Raw genomic sequence first — 13,984 nt, forward strand, 5'->3', positions numbered from 1 at the left:
TCGCTTATGAAATGCGATACCGTACGGCGCACCCCCGTTGTCGACGACTTGCAGGAATGAGGTGTAGCTCCTCTTGTCCCCTTGGAGATCGCCAAATGCAAGTAGTTTTTTAGAACATAGTTTATTAAACCACGTTCAGGGTTTTTTGTTAATTTCCTTAACTGTAGTGTTGTGGTGTTGTCAAGAATTTATGGTAAAGGTAAATAACAGTATTTCTTTTTTTTTTTTTTTTACAAATTGTAAATAGTTTTCATTTTGACTTTTCATTTTTAATAAATAATAGAATATTTTAATAAAGTATGTGCTTTATTTACATGCATATGATTTCACCAGCTTTATTTAATAACGTGGTCAGTGCTACGGTTAGAGCAAGTTGTGGAATGTCAATAATTGAATGCAACAATTAAAGTATTTATCAAAAATGTTACTCAGTATGTGAGGTAAGGACAATAACATACTTTTGTACATGTTGCAAAAGAAAAGTCAATCTGTCTGCCAATAGTGACAGGAGCTTTTACAGTGACAGATGTAAATGACTTAGAAAAAAGACAAAGCATTACACCCATATACTTTGAATAATTTATTGATTCCTAGATTGATTCACTGACACAGTAACATTGTTACGGAGCAAATTTGACAGCATTTGCTTGTTCAAATATAATTCAAAAATCAGTACTCCTGTTATCAAGTAAATTGAATGACATAGAATTTGATTATCTAAATGTACTTAAACATTACAACTGTCTTAAATGCCATGAACTACATGGATTACTTGTTCTTTAAAGAAATTTAAAAAGTCACGTGATTAAGCAGATGTAATTTGGGCGTGCTCTTCACTATCATGGCGAGCAACAGTCACCGCCTCTGAAAACAAAGATTATTCTTGAACATTAAAAATCCTAATGACTTACGTTATTTTAACACTAATTTGATTGGACATGACATTCTCTTCCTCGAGTCTACAGTAGTACAAAGTCTACAGTCACTGTAGACGGACTGTAGACATTTCGGCTATCTGATTGGCTTAGCCGACTGTAGACGGCCAATCGTCTGGCAGAATTTGACTGTAGACTACCTATTAGGCATGCAGCGTTCTCTAGCTCCCGCCCACTAATTTGACTGGACGTGACATTCTCTTCCTCAAGTCTGACTATAGACAGTTCAGTCAACTGATTATCTTAGCCGACTGTAGACGGCCAATCGTCTGGCAGAATTTGACCGTAGACTACCTATTAGGCATGCAGCTTTCTCTTGCTCCCGCCCACTAATTTGTTTGGTCGTGGACATTCCACTCAGCATTTGGCCGCCGCTAATAAATGACTGAGAAATCGTAGAATAATTTTATTTTCTAAGCAACTTTTCTACATGAGCGGCGTTTTCAACTGACTGAAGAAAGTAGATTTTCTGTACGGTAAACTTCTTCCTGTGGATTTTTAGATTTACCTACGGTAAGTGTAAAATGAATCTTCCCCTTATCTTTTCCAATTAATAATTATGATCGGTGTATGGTCAGTAACTCAAATGCCATGTAAACGCAAGAATCCGACTGAGATCGGCGTATGAATTAAGCGATTAAGCGACCTAGGTCATGCAGTAATATCCGGATTACATTTTAAAATACCAGTGAAGCACAGAATAATAATTGTTACAATAACACCAGAACCCGTTTAGGGCGAAAGAATAAATCGTATAAGCGGGATGCACAGAATAAACTGTATACACAGCATTGCATATGACGGAATAAGCAGCAGGGCAGCGTCGGTTTTATGTTTGATTTTATAATCTTATTACGCGCTATAACCCGAGTAATAAATATAAACGCACTTTTCGATGACGGTAAAAACATCAGAAATAATAGCTTTGGTGATACATTTGTAAGAGAAGTGCTCGTAATATACAGTAACTCCTTGGTTAAGTATTAAAGGGGAATATTTCTGGAGCATGCCTAAAGACCGCAGAAACTCGCAAACGTTAGGCAAAATCGACATGATTTCGATCGCGCAAATATTACTTTTGATTAGTGTTTGTTAGTGTAACTGGATACTATATCCTTAATATTTAAGGCTTCAGTCACGTACGTGTTCGTTTCTGACGATGGAATCTCGCACTTTTAAACTGCGGTTAATTTGGCATTATTGCAGTTGATGAGCCTATTCATGGTTGATCGTGATGTAAATGACTGTTATGCTTGCTGCATTGTTCCTGGGTCTGAACACCACACACGTACGGTAAGAGGGGTGGGGCACAAGATGCACTTGGAGAAAATGTCCCTTACCATACTCTTTATTGAAAACGAGGTAAGGGCATCGAATCTCTGGAAAAATAAAATGTTTTGTTTTTTAAAATAATCTTGTATGATGTCCATGTCGATCTTTACTGGTTAGACCGGTTAATGGAGACCAAGAGGCTCGAGTCTGCTGTCCGGCCAAAGCGGTCCGAGGCCACTGTACGGCAGAAGACGCCCGAGTCCACTAGCCAGCTGACCGAGTGCCCTTCCACAGCTCAGAGTCATGACTATCCCACAGAATCACCTCTGACTGACTCTCCTGTAAGTAATAATCACATTATATTTAATCAACGTAAACAAGTGGTTTTCAATTACATGTTTTTCAGTGCATGTTTTAACATAACCAATTACACAATAATAGCTAAATATTTTTGTGTGTTGCAGGTGGACCTAGAGGGTTGGGTGCGTCTGTGGGAAAACCCCAACGGCATCCCATCAGCCGACATTTCCTGGCTCAAAGAGGACACCGAAAGAGGGATGTTCACACCCGTTCAAATCTACAGAGACCACACTGGACACCTGAAGAGGCGACGGGTGATGAAATCAGACCGCATGTGGTTTTACCCACCAGAGTGTCCTGGCTACGTCAGGGGTTCTCTGCCAAACCCGGACCTCTTCTTCCGCAGCCGCGTCTTTGTGTGGCGTCCTGTTGGAGTGTGGAGATGCTCCCTGAAGTGTCCCCGAGGTGAAGCGTGTGTGGGAGCAGGACAGAATGTTCACCTCTACAAGTCTGGCTTTCACCACCGGGTATTAATTCACTTAATTCAGTTATTGTAATAAAGTGGAATATTTGTTACTGTTTATTGAAATATACAAATAGGAGCACAGTGCATCACATGCCTCTGTTTTGCCTTTAAATATGCACTTCAGGTACGTCAAATCTGCGATGTGTCCAACTGGTACACAATGCTGACGGAGGTCCTGTGTTGTGGACCGTGTACGAAGGCGGCCAGGAGGGGAGATGGTGGCACCATCGGTCGGTGGCTCGCATGGGATCCTGCTATTTTGTCACAACTTAGCGAGGCTCATCGAGCTCTGTTTCCTGCCATTCTTACCACCAAGTGAGTATACAGCACATTGTTTGTGTGTGTGTTTATTTAAAAACCTTTAAAAGCAGTAGCTCAATTTCAGCTCAAAATATTGCCGGTGCCTCTGCTTACAGGCGCGGTGTGGACAGGAATGTCATGCGTCTTCTGAGGCACCAGACAGAAGGAAACACCGTGGTCAAGGTGTGGCGGCAGATACAGGAGTATCACGCTGAAGGGTACCTTCGATGCATGGACCTCTACACCACGCTCCTTATGCCTTTAGTGGAACCCGGAGGGATCGTCTCAGCATCGAAGCAGACGTTCAAGGCACCACCTCCTCAAAGAGAGATTCCCTCTGCGCGTCTCTTGCGCCATGCCATCCAGCTGGCCGAGGCCGACAGTGGTCCTCCCTGCACCAGACTACCCCCGATGGAATATGTGCCCACACCCAGCACAGCAGGCACAAAGGTGTTAAAGGGAAGGACAGATGTGGTGATGCCACTCTCCCAGTCTCAACCATCACTGTCGGCACCGCTGAGACAAACCCCGCCCACTTCTACCATCACCAGACCTGTGACCTCCCTCTCTGCATCTACAGCAGCTCCTCTGATTGCTGGCCCCTCCACACAGCCCATAATGCTCGCCAGTCAGTCAGCTCTCGTGATTCCTGTGTTTGCTGGCCCCCCCATTAGGCCCATAACGCCCACCAGTCAGTCAGCTCCTGTGACTGTTGCTCTGCCCACATCAGTCTGTCCATCTGTGCCCATGATGCCCGCTTGTACGACTGTAAGCACAAGCCACAGCACTGGCCGTCCTTCAGCCTGGGCGAGAGCGACGCAGTACAAGCGTAAGCTGAAGGAAGCCCCCTCAGGTGCTGGAGGGAAACTGTCACGGATTCAAAATCTCCCTGTTTGTACACTCTGCGGCCAACCGACCCAGGGACACAAGAAGTACAAAAAAAAGAGTTTCTGTCCGGTAAAAATGATGTCTCCATCTAAAGGTCTGAGCAGCAGAGTGTATGCTAGTTACGAACACTTTACCTCTGTTGTCGACGACTTGCAGGAATGAGGTGTAGCTCCTCTTGTCCCCTTGGAGATCGCCAAATGTAAATAGTTTTTTAGAACATAGTTTATTAAACCACGTTCAGGGTTTTTTGTTAATTGCCTTAGCTGTAGTGTTGTGGTGTTGTCAAGAATTTATTGTAAAGGTAAATAACAGTATTTTTTTTTTTTTTTTCACAAATTGTAAATAGTTTTCATTTTTAAAAAATAGAATATTTTAATAAAGTATGTGCTTTATTTACATGCATATGATTTCACCAGCTTTATTTAATAACGTGGTCAGTGCTACGGTTAGAGCAAGTTGTGGAATGTAAATTATTTAATGCAACAATTAAAGTATTTATCAAAAAATTTTTTCGCAAATGTTAAATCTGTCTGCCAATAGTGACAGGAGCCTTTACAATGACAGATGTAAATGATATGTAGAAAAAAGACAAAGCATTAGTCCTATTATCAAGTAAATTGAATGACATAGAATTTGATTATCTAAATGTACTTAAACATTACAACGATCTTAAATGCCATGAACTACACGGATTACTTGTTCTTTAAAGAAATTTAAAAAGTCACGTGATTAAGCAGATGTAATTTGGGCGTGCTCTTCACTATCATGGCGAGCAACAGTCACCGCCTCTGAAAACAAAGATAATTCTTGAACATTAAAACGCACTATACCAAAAATGCTGACACCAATGAAATCTTAATATGACTTACGTTATTTTAACACTAATTTGATTAGACGTGACATTATCTCCCTCGAGTCTACAGTAGTGCAAAGTCTACAGTCACTGTAAACGGACTGTAGACATTTCGGCTATCTGATTGGCTTAGCTGACTGTAGACTTCCAATCGTCTGGCAGAATTTGACCGTAGACTATCTATTAGGCATGCAGCGTTCTCTAGCTCCCGCCCACTAATTTGACTGGACGTGACATTCTCTTCCTCGAGTCTACAGTAGTGCAAAGTCTACAGTCACTACAGACGGACTGTAGACAGTTCATCTGATTGGCTTAGCCGACTGTAGACGGCCAATCGTCTGGCAGCGTCTGTTTTGTTTGATTTTTTAATTCCATTTCGCGCAATAACCCGATTAATAAATGCTATGTAATCGCACTTTTCGATGACGGTAAAAACATCAGAAATAATGGCTTTGATAATATATTTGTAAGAGAAGTGCTTATAACATACAGTAACTCCTTGGTTATTTGCGACATGACCGCAAAGCATTAAGGGGGAATATTTCTGGAGCTTGCTCAAAGACGCAGAAATCAGCATGATTTCGACCGCGCAAATATTACTTTTGATTAGTATTTGTTAATGTAACTGGATACTATATCCTTACTATTTGAGGCTCCAGTCACGTGTTCGTTTCTGACGATGGAATCTCACACTTTTAAACTGCGGTTATTTTAGCATTATTGCAGTTGATGAGGGTATTCATGGTTGATCGTGATGTAAATGACTGGTATGCTTGCTGCATTGTTCCTGGATCTGAACACCACAAATGTACTGCAAAGTGGGATGGGGCGCAAGGTGTACTTTTGCTTTTTTTTTTATAATCTTGCATGATGTGCATGTTGATGTTTACTGGTTAGACCGATTAATGCTGGTGGACCAGCATTGATTCTTGTGGGACATAATTTAGTGGGTTTATATATATTGTTACTTCTATGTTATATATACAAAATGTAGAGTATGTTGTAATTGGTAAAATTTCTATAAAATTACCTCTGATGCGTGTTGTGGGGTTGGGGTTTCTGGTTGAACTTGCATGCTCAGGGAAATTGTAATGTCATTAAGTATATTAAACTACATTTGCACTACATTCCAGGTAAACTAAAGAAGGCAGCACCAGCAGTCCGGGATCTGAACCCCAATGATCTAGCAAGTCGCCAACAGGCAGTACCTGTGGTGATTAAAGAAGCCTGCATGTACAAAGAGTAAATAGATAACTTTCCCCAAACCCACCAGCCAAATGCTGCACCCATCCACTGCCCTGGTCTAGGCTCAAAAACTGCTCTGTGCCAAAGGGTTTCCACCACTGTTGCAGTGCCTGTGGTCAGACCACTTGGCCAGTATGAGCATGCACTGTTCTGCTAGCTTGAGCCAAATAGCAAGCATATTCTATGAAACTGCATTCACCTTTATATTCACTTACGCTTAAGTGTCATTTTATTTATCTGCTAAAAGCAGTTTTATTCTAAATATATTTATACTAACGTTATAGATGTTACTTGTCTATTTCAGGCTGATCTTTTGCAGTGGTTGTTTGTTAATAATCATAACATCCATCCATCCATCCATTTTCCAAACCGCTTATCCTATTGGGTCGCGGGGGGTCCGGAGCCTATCCCGGAATCAATGGGCACGAGGCAGGGAACAACCCAGGATGGGGGGCCAGCCCATCACAGGGCATAATCATAACATGTTGCTTGTAATTGCAGTGTCATTGACAAGCACAGAGAGGAGGCGGCAAACCCTGCTCCCGACTCCTGATTGGCGGGGAACGAAAAACCACAACAATATGACAAGCATGACAATGAAGATTCAAGGAAATACAGACTAAATACATAGAACTAATGACAGCAATAGGAAACAGCTGGTGAACATGGGGAATCCACACGAGATAGATGAGGGGACGTGGCACACGGGAGGATCGGACGAGCGGGGCATGACACACGACACCAAATATTTTTTCCAGCCCTTTGAAAACACCAATGTATTTCTCTCATCTTCTGACCAGCATAGGAAATGAACATTCAGAGATTGTGTCTTTCGTCCTCACCTGTGAGGAGCCCATGGAGAGCCTGGGGCCCACGTGTCATGGTCTCTTGGACTGATTTCAGCAGGCAAATCAGCCCTTGCTCTTGGTTGTGGTTCAGGAAAGTGCCGAATCTTCGGCACTTTCAGGCAACCTGAACCAGAGAGGTTTAACCAGTGTGTACTTTTAAACTAAAAAAATATTTTGTTTTAAAAAGAACACACTGAATTGTGTTTTGTAGTACATACTTAACTGGTGGAGTCTATTTTCAACACTGTGCCAGTAGAGAGAATCTGTTGCCTGTAGTCTTCCACGTTACTGGCCTCTGCAGCAGGAAGGCCTGCCTTAGAATCTGAGCTGAGGTCAACTTCCTTGGACATGGAGCCTCGAAGGCATGTCCCATGGCTGGCACTATCCCACCAGGTTTCCCCAACATCATGAGCATCATCATATACAGGTCCTTCCTCTGGAGATGCTCCTCTCCATGGTTCTCCTGGATCCAATAAAGTTCAACAGCACACAGTCTCATCTTTATGGTCTTTTGTTAGTGAGACTGTATTATTCAGAAAAAGACATATCAGTGTTTCTCCTAGGGTTACGGGGGGGGGGGGGGCAGGGGGCAGACAGACACAGACAGGATTCATGGTCTTCATGCGTTTCTTTTAATGACAACAGTCAATACAACTGAACATCAGAGCATTTTTTTTATGACAATAATAATCCACAAAGTGTGCAGCTTTTGTCGCTGCAGTGTATCTTTCTGCGCTTCTGGAAGAACATTTCTAGATCCTCTTGATATGGGAAGTCAGAAACATCTGGCCCATTTATTGAGATCCGCATGCAGGCTGCAAGATGGTCTCCTTGCAGTCTATTGCGGATGTTTGTCTTGACCAGCAAATACATTAACGGTTAGGTTTTAAAAGTGATAACATAAAATAGTGATCGTTTTTAAGCATAAGATCCCATTGTGAAACATAATACGTGCGCTCACTAAGACAGCTTTGTCAGTGTTTCTGCCACCACCCTTATTTAGTAACACTGGGAGTCAAATAAGGATACCAGTCAAATAAGGACACCAGGGTAGAAGAAAAATCATTTATTAAATACTTCACGGATTACAGCCCCTTCCCGAGGACCAACACACACCTACACCGGAATGTTACAAATTCAATCCCCATTCTGCCCAAAATCAAGGTGTAAAGCACAGCAAGCTTACAGCCACAATACCTGTGTTTTTAGATCAAGATAACAAACCACAGCAAGCTTATAGTCACAACGCTAGTGCATTAATTCCCCTACATGCGCCACACAGGAACATTTCCAGCCCTCCTGCTCATAACCATAATCCGTGGACAAAATTCATAAATACACCCACACTCATCCTAAAAATACAACATTAAAAAGTGGTTACTTCTCTGAAGAGAAGCACACCTGGCCCCCCAGGTCGGGTGTTGGCACAGCAATAACATATCCTGGGGGTGCTGGAGGGTAAAACCTCATCCTGTCTGATTTCATGACCCAGCACCTCCTGAATGTGCCCTTGCTGTCCCTGTATATTTGGGCCGAGGTGAAGAGCCCCCTCTCTGCGTCATTCTTCAGCCTGGAGAGGTCAGCTGTGTGGATGTCACAGAGATTATATACGCAACCAACCCTCCAGCTCAACCTGGGACATATCAAAATATTACTATACTTATACACATGTTTATGCAAATAGTTATGTATGTGTAGTTGAGTACACACTGCACATTACCACATTGTACATAGTGATGAGACTATGCATTACTATCTGTTTACATATACAAGAAAGGGCTGTGGACTCCTTCAGCTTCACTGAGGCAAAGGCTCCTTGCTGGGTGAAGATCTGAAGGTGGGTGCCTGAGAGGAGTAAGCTGGTGGGGGGAGGTCTTAGAGGAGGACAGTGACTGGGTAGTGTAGGTTGCCTTGGAGGAGAACGTCTTGGTGTGAGAGCGCTTTGATGAAGGGCACCTTGAGGTGGAGGAGGACTGGGCATCGAAGAGGCCTGGATGGAGGAGGGCATCTTGGTGGAGGAGGATGCCTGTGGGGTGGAGAGTGCCTGGGCAGAAGGTACCTGGCATTTTGCAACAACCAAAGCACACAATGATTTGGACAAAAAAAAGACAGCATGCTACCTGATCTCCTAAGAATGCACAAGTAACTGAGAGGAAGCCTAATTAGCTAATATCACATACAAAACAGAGTTTTCAGTCTCACTGACTTCCAAAATCATTACTTCTCCACTATGAATCCCATGTATTACTGTTTTTTTTTATAAAAAAAAAAAAAAAAAACTTCCAAGTTCACTCACTGTGGGAGGGGCAAAAACATCGCTAAGGCAGGTGGCACAGACTGGAGACACTGAAAAATAATCATTCCCGGGAACTAAGGTTTCCTTCACAGGACGGACACTGCCGCTGGATTCCGGCAGCACTAACTGGGCCCGATGCTGATTTGACTGTACCAGTCCATGTTCTGCTGAAGGCCCTTTTCACCGCGTATACATGATATATAGGGTCACTGCTGCCATCTTATGGCTGAATTATAGAATTGCATATAATTCCATTATAAACCAACGAGAAATCGCAAGACTTCAGAAAACTTCACGAAAGTAAGAAAAAGACAAGCAGCGCTGTTATATGCGGGGAATCTGCCCCTCCTCCCCCACCGGCAAGAAAGAGTGAAAAATGAGCCACAGACTACAAAAATATATCACAGCAAATGCGAAGTCCCTTGAAACAGGGAAACTGTCGCATATTCATAGCAGATGAAGCAAACACAGCACTCACAAGCACATATGGCAAAGTTAATGCCACTACAGGATTTAAACCGAACTTGCAGAAAACCAGCCACTAGTTGTGAATAGGTGTCAGGTCACAGAAAGCTCGTCATGTTAAATCTGCTCTTGAATAACAACTTTCCCCAATAGGCTGTTGCTAGATGTACTGTAATACCAGGTCGATGCGTGGAGAGGACGGAGCAAGCCCCTATTAAATCTCCCTGTTCTAAAAAATTATATGGTCCCCAGATAGAGGACGTATCAGATATGAAACTGATAAGAACAAATTTTCTCGCCGGTCTTTATTGAAGAAGTTCTACACAATTTAAAAACATTATACAAAATGACCATCACAAACATTAAAATAAAAACATAATAGAACATTTCAAAACATTATCGGTATCTGGCATAGCTATTTTAAAAATTAAATTAAAACAAAAAACAAAACGGAGATCGGCTTGCCCCGTGTGAGGATCGAACTCACGACCTTCAGATTATGAGACTGACGCGCTACCTACTGCGCTAACGAGGCAGCTACATCTAGCCTGAGCCAAAAACCTTTAAAGAGAAACACACGAACTCAAATCCAAACCACGAATGTAACCAACATCTACCTTCATCAGCAATAACCATTTGGAAGCAAATATACGGCACACATGTATATAACTGTAGACACCACAGTCCTTAGTTCAAATAACAGTGGTAGCAGCTCGTGTATTTCATTTTAGGCATAAAACCAACAACATATGTATTAGACATAAGCATACCCATTCATTTCAGCTATGCTATGGCACATAAAAAATATACAGTATGGGAAATATCAACTGATATACCAGATGAATGAATATAGCACACAATGCTATTTTGGAGATGTATATTTTAGTACAAATGTATATTTGCAAAGGAATATTACAATGACTAGTAGTATCACCACCTAGCGGCAAACTGAATAATATACAGAGTGAAAACAGCACATTGCTCGTCAGTCTCTGTCATCTGTCGTTATACCACTTATCAGGGGAGAGCGCGAACGCAGTCCCCCACTACCAGAAATTATGCAGTCGAGATTCCCACATTTGGGGAATTCGCAGGGGTCAGCACAACCGGAGTGCAATGGCTGAGCCTCGCCCTGGGTGAACCACCTTCTTGATCATGGTATCTCCCCTGCCAGGTAAGTATGAGTTGCTTCGGCTCCGAGATGGCGCGACACTCCACAGCAAAAATGTTCAGTTTACGGTTATCCTTTCATACGGCCAGCTCTAAGCCTACAGCCATTCTGATCAGGATTTAACAAGACGGCTTTCGCTTTGCTCTCTCTGCTGCCACGGGAAGCGATTCGTTTTCATTTTGCGTGCTGTCATGCTGGTCAGAATTCCCAGAATGCCACGTGGTTCATAATTTGAAAAACCGACCAACCATACAGACAACTGTACCGAGTCACCAAAAGCATAAAGTCACGTGGTAGGAAATTCATCTTAAATGAACTAACACCGACTTCAAATTGTATCATAAACTGTAAGACAAGACCGTTGATTCTGCACTTGTACTGCTGCTTTAATTCGCTACTTACTGGCATTTTTATCTTTGCGTTCTACGTTTAATTTATCATCAATAATAGCACCGGCAATAATAGAAGCGGCAATCTCGTATCTGCGCAGTGAAAGTTGTACTTGTGTAATGACAAAGGTATTGTATTCTAAATAAGTAACGTAAAATGCAGGGGAGAATGATTATTTTGTCACATTTCACACAAAGAGTACATTTGGCAGACGTGATTCACACAGTAACGTACTAGCGAGGCAAAGAGTACATCACAAGAATACCGCTATCAAGGAGCCAATTATGCATGAGTGCGGTTATGCTGTCTGCAAAATCCACAGGGTATCTGGACATCGATGGAAAGCGAGGAGCATGGAAGTACTGACATGAACACAAAGGCAAAACTCAAAAGGAGTCAAACTCAAGGTCCAAGAACAGGGTGAAATATAGTTGTCACTCTTACTTTCAGTTAATTGCAAATCTCTGCAATTTAGTTCGATTTTCAAAATGGTAATAAAAATGAAAACTTTTGTAAAATATTAAATATCTATTCGTGATTTCCGTTTTAATTTACGAGAACAGCTGTCTCAACAAGCCAAACGCGCACATGGCATTTTCAGCGTCGACGCCGCCGAGCACGTCACAATCGCGGCGGCCCTTGCCCAGACCCAGATGTACTTCCTACTAAAATGTCCCATTCGTAAGAATGCTCTGTAACACAGAGAACGTCAGCGCCTCTAGGCTCATTGACACACAGCTAAAATATACAAATACACACACCGGCCTCTGCGAAAAACGTATTATAACACAACAATATTATTGTTTCTTAAATTTTCTTACGCTCTCGCAAGGCGACAGGGAAATATAAGAAACAAACACGACACTCGCGCACACCTAAAAATATAGGGCAAAGTTTCCAATACTAGAAATAAAACAAAATCTGTAAAGCAACAGCCACCAGTAATGAACCGATCACTACTCAAGAAAACCGAAACCTGCCACATCTATTCTTCCACAACAATTTTCCCCGGTAGGGGGTGCACCGTTCCTGGAGATACTGCAATACCAGGTCGATGCGTGGAGTGGACGGAGCAAGCCCCTATTCCATCTCCCTGTTCCAAAAATCAATTTAATATATGGTCCCCAGATAGGGGACGTATCAGATATTAAACTGATAAGAACAGATACTACACTTGATCTTAGCCAAAAGGCCGAGAAGCGATACCTACACGTTCACGACCAGATCCAGATTTACCACCGACACATACAACCCCTTCACGGCAATGCTCCGTAACACATCAGCGACCGACGGAAACACCAAGCCCAGCACGAAATGCGCTCATTCCCACACAACTGAAATATTCAAAGAAACTAGCCGGCATTCGCGGAAAACCACCCTGCTCCACGACGTGTATATCCCAGAATGCAACACGGTTTCTAAACCATTGTCAAGGTCTCGCGACCAAAACCTCATCCTGTAAATGTGAACATCTATAGACAGGTACCTCTGAAACATTAAAGGTTTACTCTGACTACGACAAAGACTGGATAACACAGGCGACCCAATGTACCTTTAATAAAGCTGCACACAGACACGGAGCATATTTGTCTTTATTCTGTCTAGCAAAAATCTCCCTGCGTGTTTGTCAATTTCTCGAAAGCTTAGAAATGTTTCTTGAAAACACGCCTAAAATGTTACACACCTCGGTGTCTTAACCCGCTGAAAAAAAAACTCACCACGGCCCCTTTACGAGTAACACCGGGTAGCAGGGATACCGAATGCCAAGCACGCCTTTCTTTGAACAGGCCCCGGTCGGGTAGCTGACCCGCTATTGTGGAGAAAGTGACACACGAAACTAATGAGCCATAAAAATAACCCTTTACTGTTGGATTTGTCGTTTTTTAGAGTGATATAAAGCCCACGGCCTTTAACGAGCTCGACAACGCCCATCTTTCTGGCTGCAAACAAACCTCAATGACGACACAAACAGACAATTAACTGGGCCTCACCAGACATGGGTGAAAGTGTCAGCCCCCCCACCTGTAATCTATTCCTTTGGGGGGGCGCGCGTACCACGGACCCAAGGGAAACCGGTCTATTCTCAAACGGAGATTGATTCATGATCATAATTAATAATTACTATTAAAAGCATATACCAGCGCAGTCACACGTCTATGATCACTGTCAGGAACTTAATACGAGGCCACCTTTGCAGTCCGCGCCGTACGAGGCCTAACGAGAGACTACACGCCGCTGACAAGGCCGCTATCGCTTGCGAACCATATTTGGCATCTAAATTAATCCTCAAACGAAAAGTGGGAAAACGTGCGGATTTCTCCCCATAGAAAAATATTTTTCAATTATTTCGCCATCAAAGCATTTGATTTGGGCAATTTGTCATTTTGAGCGTCAGATACCGAAAGTTTGCAAACCACCGATGAACGCAACAGCAAATTAAGAAATAACTCCACAGTGCAAAATTTAATCTCTTGATTAAAACGGATAATGATAAC

The 13,984-nt window shown here is 42.6% G+C and overlaps 1 protein-coding gene, 3 non-coding genes and 1 pseudogene across 5 annotated transcripts; 1 reads left to right on the forward strand and 4 right to left on the reverse strand.

The window, feature by feature from the left end:
• The first annotated feature begins 1,284 nt into the window (after positions 1–1,284).
• Positions 1,285–4,546, forward strand: LOC125751054 (uncharacterized). 2 transcript variants are annotated; one of them, XM_049029522.1, is made up of 5 exons: positions 1,285–1,448; positions 2,385–2,548; positions 2,672–3,034; positions 3,158–3,348; positions 3,450–4,546. In XM_049029522.1, exons 2-5 carry the CDS (start codon positions 2,393–2,395, stop codon positions 4,381–4,383), a joined length of 1,644 nt encoding a protein of 547 aa, XP_048885479.1. In that variant the 5' UTR covers positions 1,285–1,448; positions 2,385–2,392; the 3' UTR covers positions 4,384–4,546. The 2 variants fall into 2 exon arrangements, with proteins under 2 accessions (XP_048885479.1, XP_048885478.1); XM_049029521.1 differs by having other exon boundaries at positions 1,285–2,548.
• A 5,531-nt stretch (positions 4,547–10,077) lies between these two features.
• On the reverse strand, positions 10,078–10,249 carry LOC125751254 (U2 spliceosomal RNA; annotated as a pseudogene).
• A 141-nt stretch (positions 10,250–10,390) lies between these two features.
• Positions 10,391–10,463, reverse strand: trnam-cau (transfer RNA methionine (anticodon CAU)). Its single transcript has one exon. It is a non-coding gene; the product is annotated as a tRNA-Met (tRNA).
• A 483-nt stretch (positions 10,464–10,946) lies between these two features.
• LOC125751249 (U1 spliceosomal RNA) lies at positions 10,947–11,110 on the reverse strand. Its single transcript, XR_007400572.1, has one exon. It is a non-coding gene; the product is annotated as a U1 spliceosomal RNA (small nuclear RNA).
• A 1,392-nt stretch (positions 11,111–12,502) lies between these two features.
• LOC125751253 (U2 spliceosomal RNA) lies at positions 12,503–12,693 on the reverse strand. Its single transcript, XR_007400576.1, has one exon. It is a non-coding gene; the product is annotated as a U2 spliceosomal RNA (small nuclear RNA).
• Positions 12,694–13,984: the final 1,291 nt, after the last annotated feature.

Source organism: Brienomyrus brachyistius, chromosome 10 (assembly GCF_023856365.1).
Source record: "Brienomyrus brachyistius isolate T26 chromosome 10, BBRACH_0.4, whole genome shotgun sequence".
NCBI lineage: Eukaryota > Metazoa > Chordata > Actinopteri > Osteoglossiformes > Mormyridae > Brienomyrus > Brienomyrus brachyistius.